Source organism: Esox lucius, chromosome 5, assembly GCF_011004845.1.
Source record: "Esox lucius isolate fEsoLuc1 chromosome 5, fEsoLuc1.pri, whole genome shotgun sequence".
Lineage (NCBI taxonomy): Eukaryota > Metazoa > Chordata > Actinopteri > Esociformes > Esocidae > Esox > Esox lucius.
The window spans coordinates 1667714-1685143 of NC_047573.1; the positions used below are offsets into that span (position 1 = coordinate 1667714).

Below are 17430 nucleotides of genomic sequence, written 5' to 3' on the forward strand. Positions count from 1 at the left end.
CGTGACCCTGAAACTCAGTCAGACTAGACTGTTGTCGTGACCCTGAAACTCAGTCAGACTAGACTGTTGTCGTGACCCTGAAACTCAGTCAGACTAGACTGTTGTCATGACCCTGAAACTCAGTCAGACTAGACTGTTGTCGTGACCCTGAAACTCAGTCAGACTAGAATGTTGTCGTGACCCTGAAACTCAGTCAGACTAGACTGTTGTCGTGACCCTGAAACTCAGTCAGACTAGACTGTTGTCGTGACCCTGAAACTCAGTCAGACTAGACTGTTGTCATGACCCTGAAACTCAGTCAGACTAGACTGTTGTCATGACCCTGAAACAGGGTTCCCCACCCTGATCCACCTGGCTGCTCCTGCTGTGTCTGGGCATTGATCACATCATCCTTCTCTCAGGTGGATGAGCACGTGACCAGGCTCTCTGCTGTCCATCATCCTTCTCTAGGATGACAGGGCTCTACAGTGGCCATTTGTATTCACATAAGCATTGCGTTACTGTGCATTCACACTGATCCATTAACAGTCATAGCCTTCGATATCTGTCAATACCTTCAATTTATATGTGTGCACATTTTCAACTTTGTGCACAAATTGACGTGGTAACAGAAAGGTCAGCCCCTATCCTACCCTATGCCTAATCATAACGCATCCTCAGCATTGACCGTTTTACGTTTTTTACTTTAAAATATTGAGGTCGTATTTCCCATTTTGACTGGTATGTATGAGAGGGAGGTGTTTGGATGTTTAAATCCACAACAATGTAGTGTAACCCCAAACCACATATTGATCAGTAATGCGAGTCACACGGCTCTCTGCTAATCATGTCAGTCAGGCTTTTGTTCAAATTCTGAGCAGCTGAATGTCATTACAGCAGACACTATGACTGAGAACATTCCTCTGCTGTAATACAGGGTGGACACATCTCAGAGAGAGGGCTACGGAGGGCAAGATCCGAAGACACGAGAGGGGAGACATGGGTAGAGAGAGGGGAGACATGGGTAGAGAGAGGGGAGACATGGGTAGAGAGAGGGGAGACATGGGTAGAGAGAGGGGAGACATGGGTAGAGAGAGGGGAGACATGGGTGGGGAGAGGGGAGACATGGGTGGGGAGAGGGTAGACATGGGTAGAGAGAGGGGAGACATGGGTGGGGAGAGGGGAGACATGGGTGGGGAGAGGGGAGACATGGGTAGAGAGAGGGGAGACATGGGTGGGGAGAGGGGGGTGAGGGGGTATAACTCTTCTGGTCCAGGAGTGGGTTCAGGACTTTACCGTGGGACTGTGTTATGTGGCCTGATCCAGAGCGCCTACATACACGCACACTGACACGCACATTACACACTGACACGCACATTACACACTGACATATCAATCACAGACTGAAACACACACACTCACCACACACACTGACACAGAAATGTTATTGACAGGTCCTAGCCCTCCTGCGCTCGGCGTTTCCCACGCTGCATGAGGGTAATTGTCGGAAGCAGTGAGCTGAAACAACCGGTCATCCACAGATCCTCACCACACAGACGCACACCGAGATCATCACCAAACAAAGGCCACTGGGCCAAGAGGGAGCACTGAGCTGTCCTGTTGTACAGAACACACAGACACACACAGACACCGGTCCCCACCCAGTTTTATATTCAGGCTTCTTGTTTACCAGTTTGTCATTTATCCAAAAGCCACAAAGGATTTTAAAATATGTGCATGCAGTTTGTTTGTTTTCAGCTATGCAAGCAACTAAGTGTGTTTTAACCCTTTCTTTGGTCCATTTTGAACCTACCATGAGACACCAATGGACTCAGTTTTACAGCCCACGTCCGGTCAGTTTTACTGCCCACGTCCGGTCAGTTTTACTGCACACGTCCGGTCAGTTTTACTGCCCACGTCCGGTCAGTTTTACTGCCCACGTCCGGTCAGTTTTACAGCCCACGTCCGGTCAGTTTTACAGCCCACGTCCGGTCAGTTTTACAGTCCACGTCAGGTCAATTTTACAGCCCACGTCAGGTCAATAGAATAATAACACAATAATAATAATAATGAGGTGCAACAAAAATATATATAATTCAAAATTGCCTATTCGTATGAAATCGCATTCGGTGGGAAAAACTCAGACAATTCAATGCAATCGGCAAAATTGTTTTTATCTGATCGTCCGATACTGGATGATATATTGGCGCTTCCATACCCTGGTGGCTGCCTGCAGTTTCTGCAAATGGGAAAAGGTGTGCATTTCAAATGTCATTTTTGAGGGTCCATTATTTCCTTCAGCTATTGTAGAAATGTTATAAATAAAAAAGTTGCCGATATTTCAGTCAGGTGGATAGATAGCTAACTATTGCCAGCCAGTTAATTGCCTCATTGCAGTAGCTCAGTAACTTTATGAGTAGCAAACTGGCTAGCTAGCTAGGCTGAAAATATGTAATTCTGAAAAATAATAACAAAGGCCTGCACATGATTGCCTAAGACTTCAATAAAGGAAATGTAGTCAAATACATATCTTTTAAAATCTTATCACATGCTGTACATACACACTGGTGCACTCTGACTGTTTACAACACATTACAACATGTTACAACACATTACAACGTTTGCAGTGCAGCTCATATGAGGTAATGTACATGAATGTGACAAAAATATGACCCATTTCAGTATGGACATTTGTTCTGTTTTGGGAGAAATGACCTGATGTAGATTTTGTGTAATGCATAGAAAATTACTTTAGGCCTTTCCTATTAATAAAACCTGCATGATCATATAGTTTAAAAATGTTGTATGTTTTGGTTTATTTTAATGTTTTTAATGTTTTTTCATCTTAAAACAATCGCTTGGAGGAGTTGATCGTTTACCTACAATTATTTTACCGCCACATTACTGCACATGATCACACCATTGAAATAGCAAAGCTCCTCCGAAAATGTATTTCTGTAAAAATGTGGTCTCATCTGGTGAAAAGTGACATTGTGTCTCAGACATATCACCAATCTCAGTCCCAGTCAGAATTAGGGTCTGCTGGGCAGCAGGTTGGTTGCAGGAGGGGATGCACAGCTGTCTGCTAAAATTGGATGCCAATCTTATTTTGTCTTTTAAATCAATTATTTGTGGGACATTTTTTTTTGCTGAAAATACATTTCAGATAGATGATCATGTGACCAGTTTTCCTGTAATTCCCACATGAATTACAATGAGTCAGTGGCTGTTGTTACCTGGTCAGCCACAGGGGGCTGCTCTTTCCACTCAGTGGTCACAGCAGTTCCACTCCTTACATTCCTGTTTACTCAAGACAATTAGAAAGAAAAATGCTTTCATGTGCAAAAGAAAACATTGTGCTGAGTAATTGATCCAGAACTGTCCCTTTTCTGATGTGATCTTTTAACCCCACTGAATGGGAGAATGATTCTCAACCCAACAAATTCTAATAATGAGTATCCCACAGAGATGTTTTTTTTTAAATATTTTTTATGCATTTTTTGGGGGTGATTCAAACGAGTTTCTGAGCTGGGAGGGAGGGATGGCATTAGAAAGTAAAATGAGAGAGTCATGAAAAGCGAGTGTGATCAGAGAGATGAAAGTAGTGGGACTGAGAGAGAGTGGGATAGGGAGGGAGGGGGAGAGGGAGAGGGGGAGGGGGAGGGGGAGGGGGAGGGGGAGGGGGAGGGGGAGGGGGAGGGAGAGGGAGAGAGGGAGAGAGAGAGGGAGAGAGAGAGGGAGAGAGAGAGGGAGAGAGAGAGGGAGAGAGAGAGGGAGAGAGAGAGAGAGAGAGAGAGAGAGAGAGAGAGAGAGAGAGAGAGAGAGAGAGAGAGAGAGAGAGAGAGAGAGAGAGAGAGAGAGAGAGAGAGAGAGAGAGAGAGAGAGAGAGAGAGAGAGAGAGAGAGAGAGAGAGAGAGAGAGAGAGAGAGAGAGAGAGAGAGAGAGAGAGAGAGAGAGAGAGAGAGAGAGAGAGAGAGAGAGAGAGAGAGAGAGGGAGAGGGAGAGGGAGAGGGAGAGGGAGAGGGAGAGGGAGAGGGAGAGGGAGAGGGAGGGATAAAGGAGGAGACTGGAGTGAAGAAGTTTTATTCTTCCCATTGCCTTTCGCCTAGCGTTTCAGTGTTGTTTGCTTATTAGGTTACCTGTATCTGTTGGTTCTTTAGAAATAAAGGTCAAGTATCTATATGACTACATATCACTATGGACCCCTCTTAACCCAAGACCCTGCTAGTTATTTATGTATGTAACCCTGTTAATTTTCTTTCCAACCCAACATCCTGCTGGTTAATATCTGTGTATTGGCTTGCTGATCAATGTGCTCTATTATCTTCCTGTAATGGTCATCATTCGGTGGACCCAGGTCAGGCTGTGCTCTCAGACTTCAGCTAGGCAGTTACATTTCACCCTGGTGGTCTGCAGTCCATTCAACAGTCATGTCCAGAGAGACTCTGGGTTCACACGAGATACACACATTCTCCATTTCCTCCCTTGGGTTCAGTGGCAGGACACATTCTCCTTTTGCATGACATAGAACATTGGTCTTCAACCCTCTCCTGGGGACCCCCCAGCCATCACACAGTTAACTTTTTGCCCTGAAATATCTCACCTTTTTCAACAGGTAAGGGCTTGTTAATTAGTTAATAAGTTGATTCAGGTGTGTTAGCTCTGGGATACATCTAATAGATGGAATTGCTGGGGGGTCTCCAGGAGAGGGTTGAAGACCTATGACATAGAATATCATGACCAACCTTATGACATTGGAGCTCATGACATTGGAGCTCATGACATTGGACCTCTTGACATTGGACCTCTTGACATTGGACCACTGGACCCCATGACACTGGACCTTATTACATAGTACCTAGTTACACAGAACTTCATGACATTGGATACCATGACACTGGACCTTATTACATAGTACCTCATTACATAGAACTTCATGACATTGGATACCATGACACTGGACCTTATTACATAGTACCTCATTACATAGAACTTCCTGACACTGGACCCCATGACACTGGACCTTATTACATAGAACCTCATTACATAGAACTTCCTGACACTGGACCCCATGACACTGGACCTTATTACATAGAACCTCATTACAAAGAACTTCATGACATTGGATACCGTGACACTGGACCTTATTACATAGTACCTCATTACATAGAACTTCCTGACACTGGACCCCATGACACTGGACCTTATTACATAGAACCTCATTACATAGAACTTCATGACATTGGATACCATGACACTGGACCTTATTACATAGTACCTCATTACATAGAACTTCATGAATCCAATCAGTAGCGTTGTGACTTGTACAAAATGGCACCCTATTTTACTACTTCTGACACATCTATGTTGTTCACGTTACTAATTATTATACAGCTCTCAAAAACAGCAGACTCTAACTCCCTTTGATCCTTTCCCAAATGTATTGCGTCCAATTGTACCTGTGACCATTTCTCATTCTCACAGGATTGAGAAGAGTTGAAGATCACATTTAGCCTTCTTACTAGGATTTCTTTCTGGGTCCTATGTACCTAGCAAGTTTATTTTCCTACTGTTCCGCTCAACTCCAATTCATTATGTATACATGTTTTCTTAGAAGACATTTTATGATGGGCTGGGTTTATCACTATTATGGTTTAAGTAGGTAGACAGGAAGAGGAGGAAGAGTAGTAAGAGGAAGAAGAGTAGGGGATTTTACCAACCCTGGGGCGATGTTTTGGAAGAGGCGGTGGAGGGTCAGTGAGTCAGGTCAGGGGATCAGAGTGGGAGGTAGTTTGTCTAGTTGTCAATCAGCCACTGACTCTGATTTCCTTTTGCCTGGAAACCTGTGGACGTACGGCCTGTGGTGGGAACTGATCTCCAGATCATTATGTCTGTAAGGGTGTTGACGTTCCTGTTTTCACTACAACACGGTCTTCACTACAACAGTAAAACAAAGACAATCATGGGAAGAGAGTAAATTGGCATAGTCCTCATTTTAAAATGTCAAACTTAAGTTTAGGGATAGTTAGAATTAGGGTCTGAATAAGGTTTAGGGTTGAATTCTGGGCATTACGGGTTAGGTTTAGGAGGTACATATTTTCTGTTTGTTGTAATGATACTTAATTCTAAATCACTTGTGTGCGTGTGTGTTGCGTGTGTGTGCGTGCGTGCGTGTGTGTGCGTGCCTGCCTGTGTGTGCGTGTGCGTGTGTTTGCGTGCGTGTGTGCGTGTGTGTTCCAGTGTGGGAAATATGCAGTGCTGGTGGATCTCCACATCATAGTGCCTCTGGGCCGAACACACCAGGACAGCAGCTGGTTCAGTGTGGAACACACTGAGGTATGGACATGGGAAACGTTTGAGTGTGTGTGTGTGTGTGTGTGTGTGTGTTAAAGAGGGAGAGAGAGGTGTCTAGGTGTGCTTGATGGTGGGGGGGGTCTTCAATGCTACATATACAAACCTCCCCCCATTTCTCCCATGGCTACTACTATAACTTTTGATCTGTGACCCTTGACCCTTTGACCCTCGGCCTACTCTGCCCCTCCAGGAGGTCACAGGTCTGGTGAGAGATGTGGTAGACCAAAGAGTCAAGCTGTATATGGACCTCCTCCACAAGAGAGAACTGCCCAAACACAAGAGAGAACTGCCTCCTGCCAAGACCTTCTTTATTAAAGGTAGGCTCTGTTTTCTTCCCATATATGTGGCTCTGTTTGTTTAACTGTAATCTCTATAGAGAGCAAAATCTTGTGTTATTTGGTTAGCTGGGTGATTTACCTTTGCTGAAAGCTCCACGCTGCTGAAATGCCCAGTTTTGGAAAAAGGACATTCAGAACCAAGCCCAAACCCTTCTGATATGTCACGTTTGTTTGTGATCTGTTTTGGAAACAACGCAAAGTGGGTCTTGGAAGCTGGAAGTTTGTTATAATATTGTGTGTGTAGCGATTTCCAATTTTAGCCTTGTCCATTCCATACCTTTGTTAAAGCCAGTTCAACAGCAAAAGAAACGTTAAACTTGACCTTGTCCAAATTGTGATTCGATCTGATAGTTAGTATAAAAAGAGAGCAGGTGTCATGCTCCTTGTCATCGCTCTTATCTCAGCACTTCTGTATCCACATGAAATTGGTGAAACCCTAAATCAGTTCATCCAGGTTTGGAAACTTTTTTTCCCCTACAATCTCAGGCCATAATCATCATACACAATTTTATAAAAACTATTTTTAGGGATTCCTTTAACTGTTAAGTGCTTTACATAATGATTCACATTGATTATTTAAGCAATCTTATGCCTTTACAGCTTGGTACTCTACCACACTGCAGTATAGTAGCTCAAAACCTTTCTCATTTATTTCACTTACTTCAAATGATACTGTTTGTTCTTTAGATTAAAAAACTGTCACAAGTACTGTCAGAGTGTCTGGTGATTGACTGTCATTTCCCCAATTAAACAATACTGTCAGACTGTCTGGTGATTGACTGTCATTACCCCAATTAAACAATACTGTCAGAGGGTCTGGTGATTGACTGTCATTACCCCAATTAAACAATACAGTCAGAGGGTCTGGTGATTGACTGTCATTACCCCAATTAAACAATACAGTCAGAGGGTCTGGTGATTGACTGTCATTACCCCAATTAAACAATACTGTCAGAGGGTCTGGTGATTGACTGTCATTACCCCAATTAAACAATACTGTCAGAGGGTCTGGTGTAAAAAATGTAACCCCATTTTTATAAAATATGAAAACTTAACCACAACATTCAACTGTAACCCCTGGCGCCTTACCCTTAAGAGGGAGGTTCCACCTCCATCTGCAACCCCTGAAGGCTTACTCCTTCAAAGCCGTTCATCTCTAGGCATCGTACTTTCACCCGCTGGAATTGAGGAGTGTGTTCCTTCAAGCAGGAGACATTCCTCTGTCTTCCCTGTGTAATCATAAAGCCACAGAACACCTACACATGCTGGTTCCAGATACATGCAGCTATTGGACCACAAGAGAACCTGTCTGCTTAGAGCACAGCAATGCTTCCCGCTCGGGCTGAAGAGTTTCTGGGTTCTCATAACCTGATTCCTGATCAGTCCAGTCGTCTACAACTGCGTCCCCACCAATGCCCTTTGTGGTGTTAGACACTGTAAAACAGCAAGGGCTGTATTTAGATACATCACAGCCTGCAATGCCAGCAGACCTTTAGTGGAAGTGCACACTACTGAGGGATTAGGGGTAAGTAGTGCACACTACTGAGGGATTAGGGGTAAATAGTGCACACTACTGAGGGATTAGGGGTAAGTAGTGCACACTACTGAGGGATTAGGGGTAAGTAGTGCACACTACTGAGGGATTAGGGGTAAGTAGTGCACACTACTGAGGGATTAGGGGTAAGTAGTGCACTACATTGAGAATAGGGTGTAATTTTGAACACAACCAGTCTAGGATGAGAGAATGAAAACAGGACTAGTTGGGACTTGCTAGTGTAACCACCCTGAGGGTGTGACGCTGTCCCTGTGATGTGTGTGCGTGCTTCTCTGTGTGTGTGAGACACGCATATAGCGATATGGAGAATCTGTACTAAGGTTTTAACTCTGCAGGCTGTGGTCGGGCCATGGAAATGGCTTTTCATTGCTTCTGCTGGAGGTGTGTGTGTGTGTGTGTGTGTGTGTGTGTCACAAGGAGCAGATGCCAACAAAGGGTGTATGGGCATTGATTGCACAGAAATGTATGATCGTACCCAATGATGTGGGCATCTGTAGGGATGAGATATGGAACAGTTCATTATGATGAGGTCATGGTAAAGGCATAAAAAGGACAAAAAAGAGAACAAACAAAGCCGCAACATAAACACAGAAGAAATTATTTTATAGTTTACCAGCAGCATTCCAAATCATGTTGAAAGTTAATTTGCCATATCAATGTTTTTCGGTTTATCTTTAAATAAATTCAGCTTTCCCTGTAGTGTTTGCTAAGGTTTATTGGTTGCATGCTGCAGAGAGAGCTTGTCAACTAGGAGGTGTCCCAAAGATCTACTGGATCTTAATGTTGAAAGGCACAGATCATAGGAAGGTTCAAGGCATTATGTATAATGGAACAGTGTGACAACCATCATTAAGAAGTGGAGGCAAGGTGGCCCCCCAAGTTCTTGCATTTCTTCAGTGTGGATCACAGGGCCAGAAGTATGCTCATTGGGAAGGGTACCAAGAAGCCAAAGGCAACTTTATAAGAGCTGCATACATTTGTGTCAGGAACATGGCATCTCTCTGCACAGTGCAATTCTCCACAAATCTGTAGGATGGCAAGACAGAAGCCATATCTTGCAAAAAAGCCTGTATACATTTTCGCTAAAAGACACATCCAGTCTCCCAAAACCATGTGGAAAAATGTGTGGCCTTAATTCCAAAATATATATTGGAGAAAAGCCAACACGGCTCATCGGCCAAAGACAAGCAATGTTGGAGAAGCATCATGCTATGGGGCTGCTTCTATTCAGCTGGGGCAAGATATCTTGTCAGGATGGACAGGACAATAAACCTGTCTTTCCTTTCTGGCCTCTGCCACAAAGCTGAATTTTCAATAGGAGTCTGTAGAAATTGTATACGTTAAAAATATGCAACAGTGCAGAAAAGCAAAACGCAATGATAAAGGCCAAAGCCGCACTTCAGTAGATGGCACTCCTGACAGACGTATTACTGCATTATGAGCACCTGTTCCCTGCAGTATGGACTCACAGTAAGTGGTCATTAGACAGGCAGAATGCCTGCTAATCACAGTCTTTAAGGACAGCAACTGAATGACCAAAAGTGTCTGTTGACACCTATGTGCTTTACTACACTTCTGTTGTGTGGAGTTATCCAGGCTGTCTGCCAGAATGCCACGACAAAGCAATCTATGATTACAGCAAATTATTACTCCAGTATAGTTTTAACAACATATCTTTGGCTCACAGAACCAACCCATGAAAAAACTGTTCACTTAAAGGCAGTAAATATGAGATTCCCTCTGCAGTCATTCTACAGATTACAGGGGGACTAATAATGGCTTATTAATAATAATGCCCCCCTCTCCTTCTCTGTCTCTCTCCAACACTCTCTCCCCCTCTCTGTCTCTCTCCCACTCTCCCCCTTCTGTCTCACTCCAACACTATCTCCCCCTCTCTCCAACACTCTCCCCCTCTCTGTCTTTATCCAACACTCTCTCCTCCTCTCTGTCTCTGTCTCACTCCAACACTATCTCCCCCTCTCTCCAACACTCTCTCCCACTCTCTGTCTCTCTCCCCCTCTCCCCTTTCTGTCTCACTCCAACACTATCTCCCCCTCTCCCCCTCTCTCCAACACTCTCTTCCCCTTCTTTCTCTCTCCCCCTCTCTGTCTCTGTCTCTCTCCAACACTCTCCCCCTCTCCCCCTCTCTCCAACACTCTCTCCCCCTCTCTCCAACACTCTCTCCCCCTCTCTGTCTCTGTCTCTCTCCAACACACTCTCCCCTTCTCTCTCTCTCTCCAACACTCTCTCCCCCTTCTCTGTCTCTCTCCCCCTTCTCTGTCTCTCTCCAACACTCTCTCCCCCTTCTCTGTCTCTCTCCAACACTCTCCCCCTCTCTTTCTCTGTCTCTCTGTCTCCAACACTGTGTCTCTCTCTAAAATAAACTCATTTCAAAGTATTCAATAATTTTATTTTGGGTCAAATATTTCTCATCTCTCGTCATAGTTTTTGCAGTTCTCAGTTCTCTTTCTCTCTCTCCACACCCTGATGATTGTAGGCATGTTTCCACCTCAGGTATTCCCCAACGAGCTGGAGAGGAGGAGAAACACAGGTATAGATATCCACCCTCAAGGCTACTGTAGGTGTGAACAGAGACCGGGAGAGACAGGCTTTATTACACCAAACAAAAACATGTCAGACATTGGGAAAACAATGTACCAAAAACAGAACTAACTGGAATCCTATCCAGCCCTGAAGAGCGAGTACACAGTGTCAGAATGCCTGACCACTGCTACAGACCATAATTAAGACTGACCTTGATAAAAATACAGACTCTGACCAAGGCCTTACTATTGGAAGAGGTCCCTATAGGTGCACCTATCTCTCAAAACTGTTCCGCTTGAAAGTTTGTGAACTCATCATTTTTGTATTAAAAAATAAAATGAACTCATAAGATCCTTACAGTATCTAAACCCCACTTTTTAATAAAGACATAATAACTAACCCTAACAAAGACAGATGATACAGTTTCATTGTGTATTTAATACATTTGGTTTATTTAACAAAAACTCACATTTAATGTTTGCAAAAATATGTAAACCCCTTTATTATGTAAGGTGGATATAAAAAGTCTACACACCCCTGTTAAAATGCCAGGTTTTTGTGATGCAAAAGAATGGTCACATAATAGGTCACTTTAAAAGGTCCTTTTAATGTGACCTATAATGTGAACAATTAAATTGAAAAACAAACTGAAATCTTCGAGGGGGAAAATGAAAAATAAATAACCTTACAATAACCTGGTTGCTTAAGTGTGCACACCCTCTTATAACTGGGGATGTGGCTGTGTTCAGAATTAACCAATCACACTCAAACTCATGTAAAATAAAAGTCATTACACACCTGTCATAATTTAAACTCTGATTAATCACAAATAAAGTTCAGCTGTTCTAGTAGGAGTTTCCTGACATTTTCTTAGTTGCATCGCAGAGCAACAGCCATGGTCTGCAGAGAGTTTCCAAAGCATCAGAGGGATGACATTGTTGAAAGATATCAGTCAGGAGAAGGGTACAAAAGCATTTCCAAAGCATTAGATATACCAACACAGTGAAGACTGTCATCATCAAGTGGAGAAAATATGGCACAACTGAGACATTACCAAGAACTGGGGTAGGGTGGCAAGACTGAAGCCTTTTCTTACAAAGAAAACATCCAAGCCCGTCTGAAGTTTGAAAAAACAAACATCAAGTCTCCCAAAAGCATGTGGGAAAATGTGTTATGGTCTGATAAAACCAAGGTTGAACTTTTTGGACATAATTTGTTTGCCGCAAAAACAACACTGCACATCACCCAAAGAACACCATACCTACAGTGAAGCATGGTGGTGGCAGCATCATGCTTTGGGGCTGTTTTTCTTCAGCTGGAACTGTGGCCTTAGTCAGGGTGGAGGGAATTATGAACAGCTCCAAATACCAGGCAATTTTGGCACAAAACCTTCAGGCATCAGTTAGAAAGCTCAAGATGAAGAGGTTGTTCCTCTTTCAGAATGACCCAAAGCACACATCCAAATCCACAAATTCATGGCTTCACCAGAAGAAGATTAACGTTTTGGAATGCCCCAGCCAGAGTCCAGACCTGAATCCAGTTGAACATCTGTGGGGTGATCTGAAGAGGGCTGTGCACAGGAGATGTCCTCGCAATCTGACAGATTTGGAGTGCTTTTGCAAAGAAGAGTGGGCAAATATAGCCACATCAAGATGTGCCATGCTAATAGACTCCTACCCAAAAAGGCTGGGTGCTGTAATAAAATCCAAATGTGCTTCAACAAAGTATTAGCCACTAATAATTCTCTAACATATTTTTTGAGGGATTTTTAATAACTCCTTACAAGAGTCAGCTAAAATTAAGGAGGATTTGATGGGTGTCTAACATGTACTGCCTCCTTTAGGTCTTGCACAGCATCTCAAATACTTTCAAGCAGTTCTGTATGTGAAAAATACCCACAAAGTCAGGTGGAAACAGCTACACTTCCTGATCTCCTGACAATAGTATTTGGAAGCCACATGAGCTGTCTGTTTTAGGTGAATGGAGCAGATGTAAAATCCCTTTACCAAACGTGATTCCTCCACAGACTTTTTATGGCAAAATGGGATCCATGAATAGTTAGACTAACCACTGACAACCAAGACCATGACCTGAATGCCTTGTGTCATTGCGTATTGTTACCGTTATAGCAATAACACTGTTCCCCAAGATTGAATTAGTCTTAAGGGCTACACATAAAACTATTTCCCTCTGTTATTCGGTTATCAGACAGCTGGAATCCTTTTGATCAAGTCATTGTTTATGTTTAATTGGCTGTGTGTGTGTGTGTGTGTGTGTGTGTGTGTGTGTGTGTGTGTGTGTGTGTGTGTGTGTATATATATTTTTTTTTACCATTCACTTTAATAATTGTTGCAATCCATTAATGCTGCCTTGCTCTAATGGTGGGGATGTCCAGTTCATTTTTATGTGACAAGATTTCCTTTATTTTTTTTATTTTTATTTTTTACATTAACATGGCAACACTCAATCTTTACTCCTCCTTCAGGTATACTGGATTGGTTGAACTGTGAAGAACGGATTCTCCCTAGACAGTTAATTACCTCTTGTCAAGACCTGAATGTGGAGGTCTGTTTCAGGTTATTCTTCTATGGCTGCTATGTAAGGTTATTGGAAGAGTCCTAGAATAGTACAATTCAACATAAAGTAGAGCTTCTTGAAAATTACAATTATGTGCTTCAAAAACTCCTTGAAAGGCCTTGTCTTTGAGTTGCCAATTTCTAAGCCTGAACCCCCCCCCCCAGGCTCCTGTAGTTGTGAACAGGCTGACACTCTCCGGTTACTGAAATGGCCAACTCATATTCCATAGTGACAGACTGAAGAGAGACATACAAGCCTAATGATCAAACAGACTGTGTTGTTTTTATTCCATATTGACAGACTGGAGAGACAGGCCCTATTGATTACATACACATACATACATACACATACATATACGCAAGAATCTTGAACCTTGGGAGCACAAGATCCTGTCCTTCCTAAAATATACGTTTAAGTTATTTAGCAGATGCTGAAACATAATTTTGAAACTTATTTTGTACAATACAAACTAGATACTAGCTAGGATCAGTGTACTATTTAGCCAGGGTGGGATCAGTGTACTACTTAGCCAGGGTGGGATCAGTGTACTACTTAGCCAGGGTGGGATCAGTGTACTACTTAGCCAGGGTGGGATCAGTGTACTACTTAGCCAGGGTGGGATCAGTGTACTACTTAGCCAGGGTGGGATCAGTGTACTACTTAGCCAGGGTGGGATCAGTGTACTATTTAGCCAGGGTGGGATCAGTGTACTACTTAGCCAGGGTGGGATCAGTGTACTACTTAGCCAGGGTGGGATCAGTGTACTACTTAGCCAGGGTGGGATCAGTGTACTACTTAGCCAGGGTGGGGTCAGTGTACTACTTAGCCAGGGTGGAATCAGTGTACTACTTAGCCAGGAGACTATACAGAAACATAAATCCCATCCAGGAGTCTAAGGCCCCATGAAAAGTAGCACACTTCCTAGTGAATAGAGCTCCATGAAAAGTATTGCACTACCTAGTGAATAGAGCACCCTGAGAAGTAGCACACTACCTAATGAATAGGGCCCCATGAAAAGTAGTGCACTACCTCGTGAATAAGCTCTCTTGAAAGGTAGTGTGCTATCTAGTGAATAGGGCCCCATGAAAAGTGGTGTACTATTAGTAGGGAATAAAGGACCTGCTGAGACATGGCCTGGTTGTCAGGACCCGTTACAGAAATGTCTAATTGGACTGTATTTCAATATTCACACACATTGTCCTCCACCAGGCTAGTATACAATTCATAATGGCAAGTGGAGGATTCCACTCTTTCCTCTCGCAGGCTATGGGAGGATTCCACTCTTTCCTCTCGCAGGCTATGGGAGGATTCCACTCTTTCCTCTCCCAGGCTATGGGAGGATTCCACTCTTTCCTCTCCCAGGCTATGGGAGGATTCCACTCTTTCCTCTCCCAGGCTATGGGAGGATTCCACTCTTTCCTCTTCCAGGCTAGGGGGGGATTCGTTCTTACCTCTACCAGGCTAGGGAAGGATTCTAGTCTTTCCTCTATCAGGCTAGGGGAGGATTCACTCTTTCCTCTACTAGGCTAGGTGAGGATTCTAGTTATTCCTGTACCAGGCTAGGGGAGGATTCTAGTTATTCCTCTACCAGGCTAGGGGAGAATTCTAGTAATTCCTCTTCTAGGATAGTGGAGGATTCCACTCTTTCCTCTACCAGGCTAGGGGAGAATTCTAGTAATTCCTCTACCAGGCTAGTGGAGGATTCCACTCTTTCCTGTACCAGGCTAGAGGAGGATTCATGATTAGCTCATATCCATGTGATTTATTTATGTTATTGAGAAGGGCTGGAAAGAAGGAACTTTTCCCACCAAATATCTTGGCTCTGCTTAACTTTTGGCTACAGGCAGCAGACTGACTCGTCATGCTGGAGGGACAGGGAGAGTGGAGGGAGGAAGAGAGGGAGAGTGGAGGGGGGGAGACAGGGAGAGTGGAGCGGTGGGAGTGGAGGGGGGGAGAGAGGGAGAGTGGAGGGAGGAAGAGCAGGAGAGTGGAGGGGTGGAGGGGGGGAGACAGGGAGAGTGGAGCGGGGGGAGTGGAGGGGGGGAGACAGGGAGAGTGTAGGGAGGAAGAGCGGGAGAGTGGAGGGGGGAGAGTGGAGGGAGGGAGGGTGGAGGGAGGGTGGAGGGTTGGAGAGTGGAGGGAGGGTGGAGGGGGGAGAGTGGAGTGAGGGAGGGAGAGAGGGAGGGTGGAGGGGGGGAGAGAGGGAGAGTGGAACGGGGGAAGAGAGGGAGAGTAGAGGGAGAGTGGAGTGAGGGAGGGAGAGAGGCAGGGTGGAGGGGGGGAGAGTGGAGGGAGGGTGGAGGGAGAGTGGAGTAAGGGAGGGAGGGAGAGAGGGAGGGTGGAGGGGGGGAGAGAGCGAGAGTGGAGCGGGGGGAGAGAGGGTGAGGGAGTTGTATAGCCTTCGCTGCAGGTTACACCCACATTTTTGTTCAGGATAATTATGAATTTTAAATGGAGCTGTAACCGCTCCTCCACCACTGGTGTGTTTAGTGAATACCATGTTTTCATGTTCATGGGACCATTATACAACAATGGGTGAGAGAGAGAGAAAAAGTGCATCATTGTGATTTCTCAGAGCCATGGAGTGTCCATTTTCATTTTGGCAGTGCCATTCTCACTTAATCTCACACCCCCGCCCATAAACACAATGATTTTTGGGTTGATCAACACAGAGGTGTTGTCTGAAAAAATATTTTTTATCACTTGTTTGTTTTCTTATAATGCGTCCAAATCTAATGGACTTTTGGCTTATCTGCTCCTGCGTGTGTGTGTGTTGGACCTACCGCCAAAGTGTTTGTATGTGGCATACCGCCAGAGTGTTTGTATGTGTTGCATACCGCCAGAGTGTTTGTACGTGTTGCATACCGCCTGAGTGTTTGTACGTGTTGCATACCGCCGGAGTGTTTGTACGTGTTGCATACCGCCGGAGTGTTTGTACGTGTTGCATACCGCCAGAGTGTTTGTACGTGTTGCATACCGCCAGAGTGTTTGTACGTGTTGCATACCGCCAGAGTGTTTGTACGTGTTGCATACCGCCAGAGTGTTTGTACGTGTTGCATACCGCCAGAGTGTTTGTACGTGTTGCATACCGCCAGAGTGTTTGTACGTGTTGCATACCGCCAGAGTGTTTGTACGTTTTGCATACCGCCAGAGTGTTTGTACGTGTTCCATACCGCCAGAGTGTTTGTATGTGACATACTGCCATGGACAAAACCAGAGGTCGTGCCAACAGTTTTGGTTGTCTGTATTTCAAACCTAGAACTCTCAACCTTAATCCCAGCATTAATCTAAATCTTAACCTCATTCTTAGTCTCTGCCCTTAACTCCAGCCTTAACCTCAACCTTAACTCCAGCCTTAACCTCAACCTTAACTCCAGCCTTAACCTCAACCTTAACTCCAGCCTTAACCTTAACACCTGTCTTAACCTCAACCTTAACTCCAGCCGTAACCTCAACCTTTACCCCAGTCATAACCTAAACTACACCCTTAACCTCAACCTTAACCCCAGTCTTACCCTAAACTCCAGCCTTAACCTCAAGCTTAACACCTGTCTTAACCTCAACCTTAACTCCAGTCTTACCCTAAACTCCAGCCTTAACCCAAGGCTTAACCTCAAACAATCCATAACTCAATCTTAACCACAAACCTAACCCAAGACTTGACCCCACTAACCACCTGTCTGCTTCCACTACTGACTTTGTGGCTTTAGAATCTTGAGGAAACCAGAGCAGTTACTTCTACAGAGTCACGAATCTGCTCTCCTCCTTCACCGACACAGCCAATTTTCCTCCATTTCTCTCCTTTGTCCCAGCCTCTTCCACTCCATTCACGGGGGCCAGTTCAGCCTCCCCATTCACGGGGGCCAGTTCAGCCTCCCCATTCACGGGGGCCAGTTCAGCCTCCCCATTCACGGGGGCCAGTTCAGCCTCCCCATTCACGGGGGCCAGTTCAGCCTCCCCATTCACGGGGGCCAGTTCAGCCTCCCCATTCACGGGGGCCAGTTCAGCCTCCCCATTCACGGGGGCCAGTTCAGCCTCCCCATTCACGGGGGCCAGTTCAGCCTCCCCATTCACGGGGGCCAG

At 44.7% G+C, this 17430-nt stretch overlaps 1 protein-coding gene across 1 annotated transcript in view; it reads left to right on the forward strand.

Moving 5' to 3' along the window:
* The window catches only part of slx4ip (SLX4 interacting protein), a 62172-nt gene that overhangs the window by 12440 nt on the left and 32302 nt on the right, over window positions 1-17430 (forward strand). Inside the window, exons 3-4 of the mRNA XM_029119770.2 lie at window positions 6220-6315; window positions 6524-6650. Of these exons, the coding sequence (XP_028975603.2) occupies window positions 6220-6315; window positions 6524-6650 (223 nt within the window). The remainder of the gene's footprint in view (window positions 1-6219; window positions 6316-6523; window positions 6651-17430) is intronic.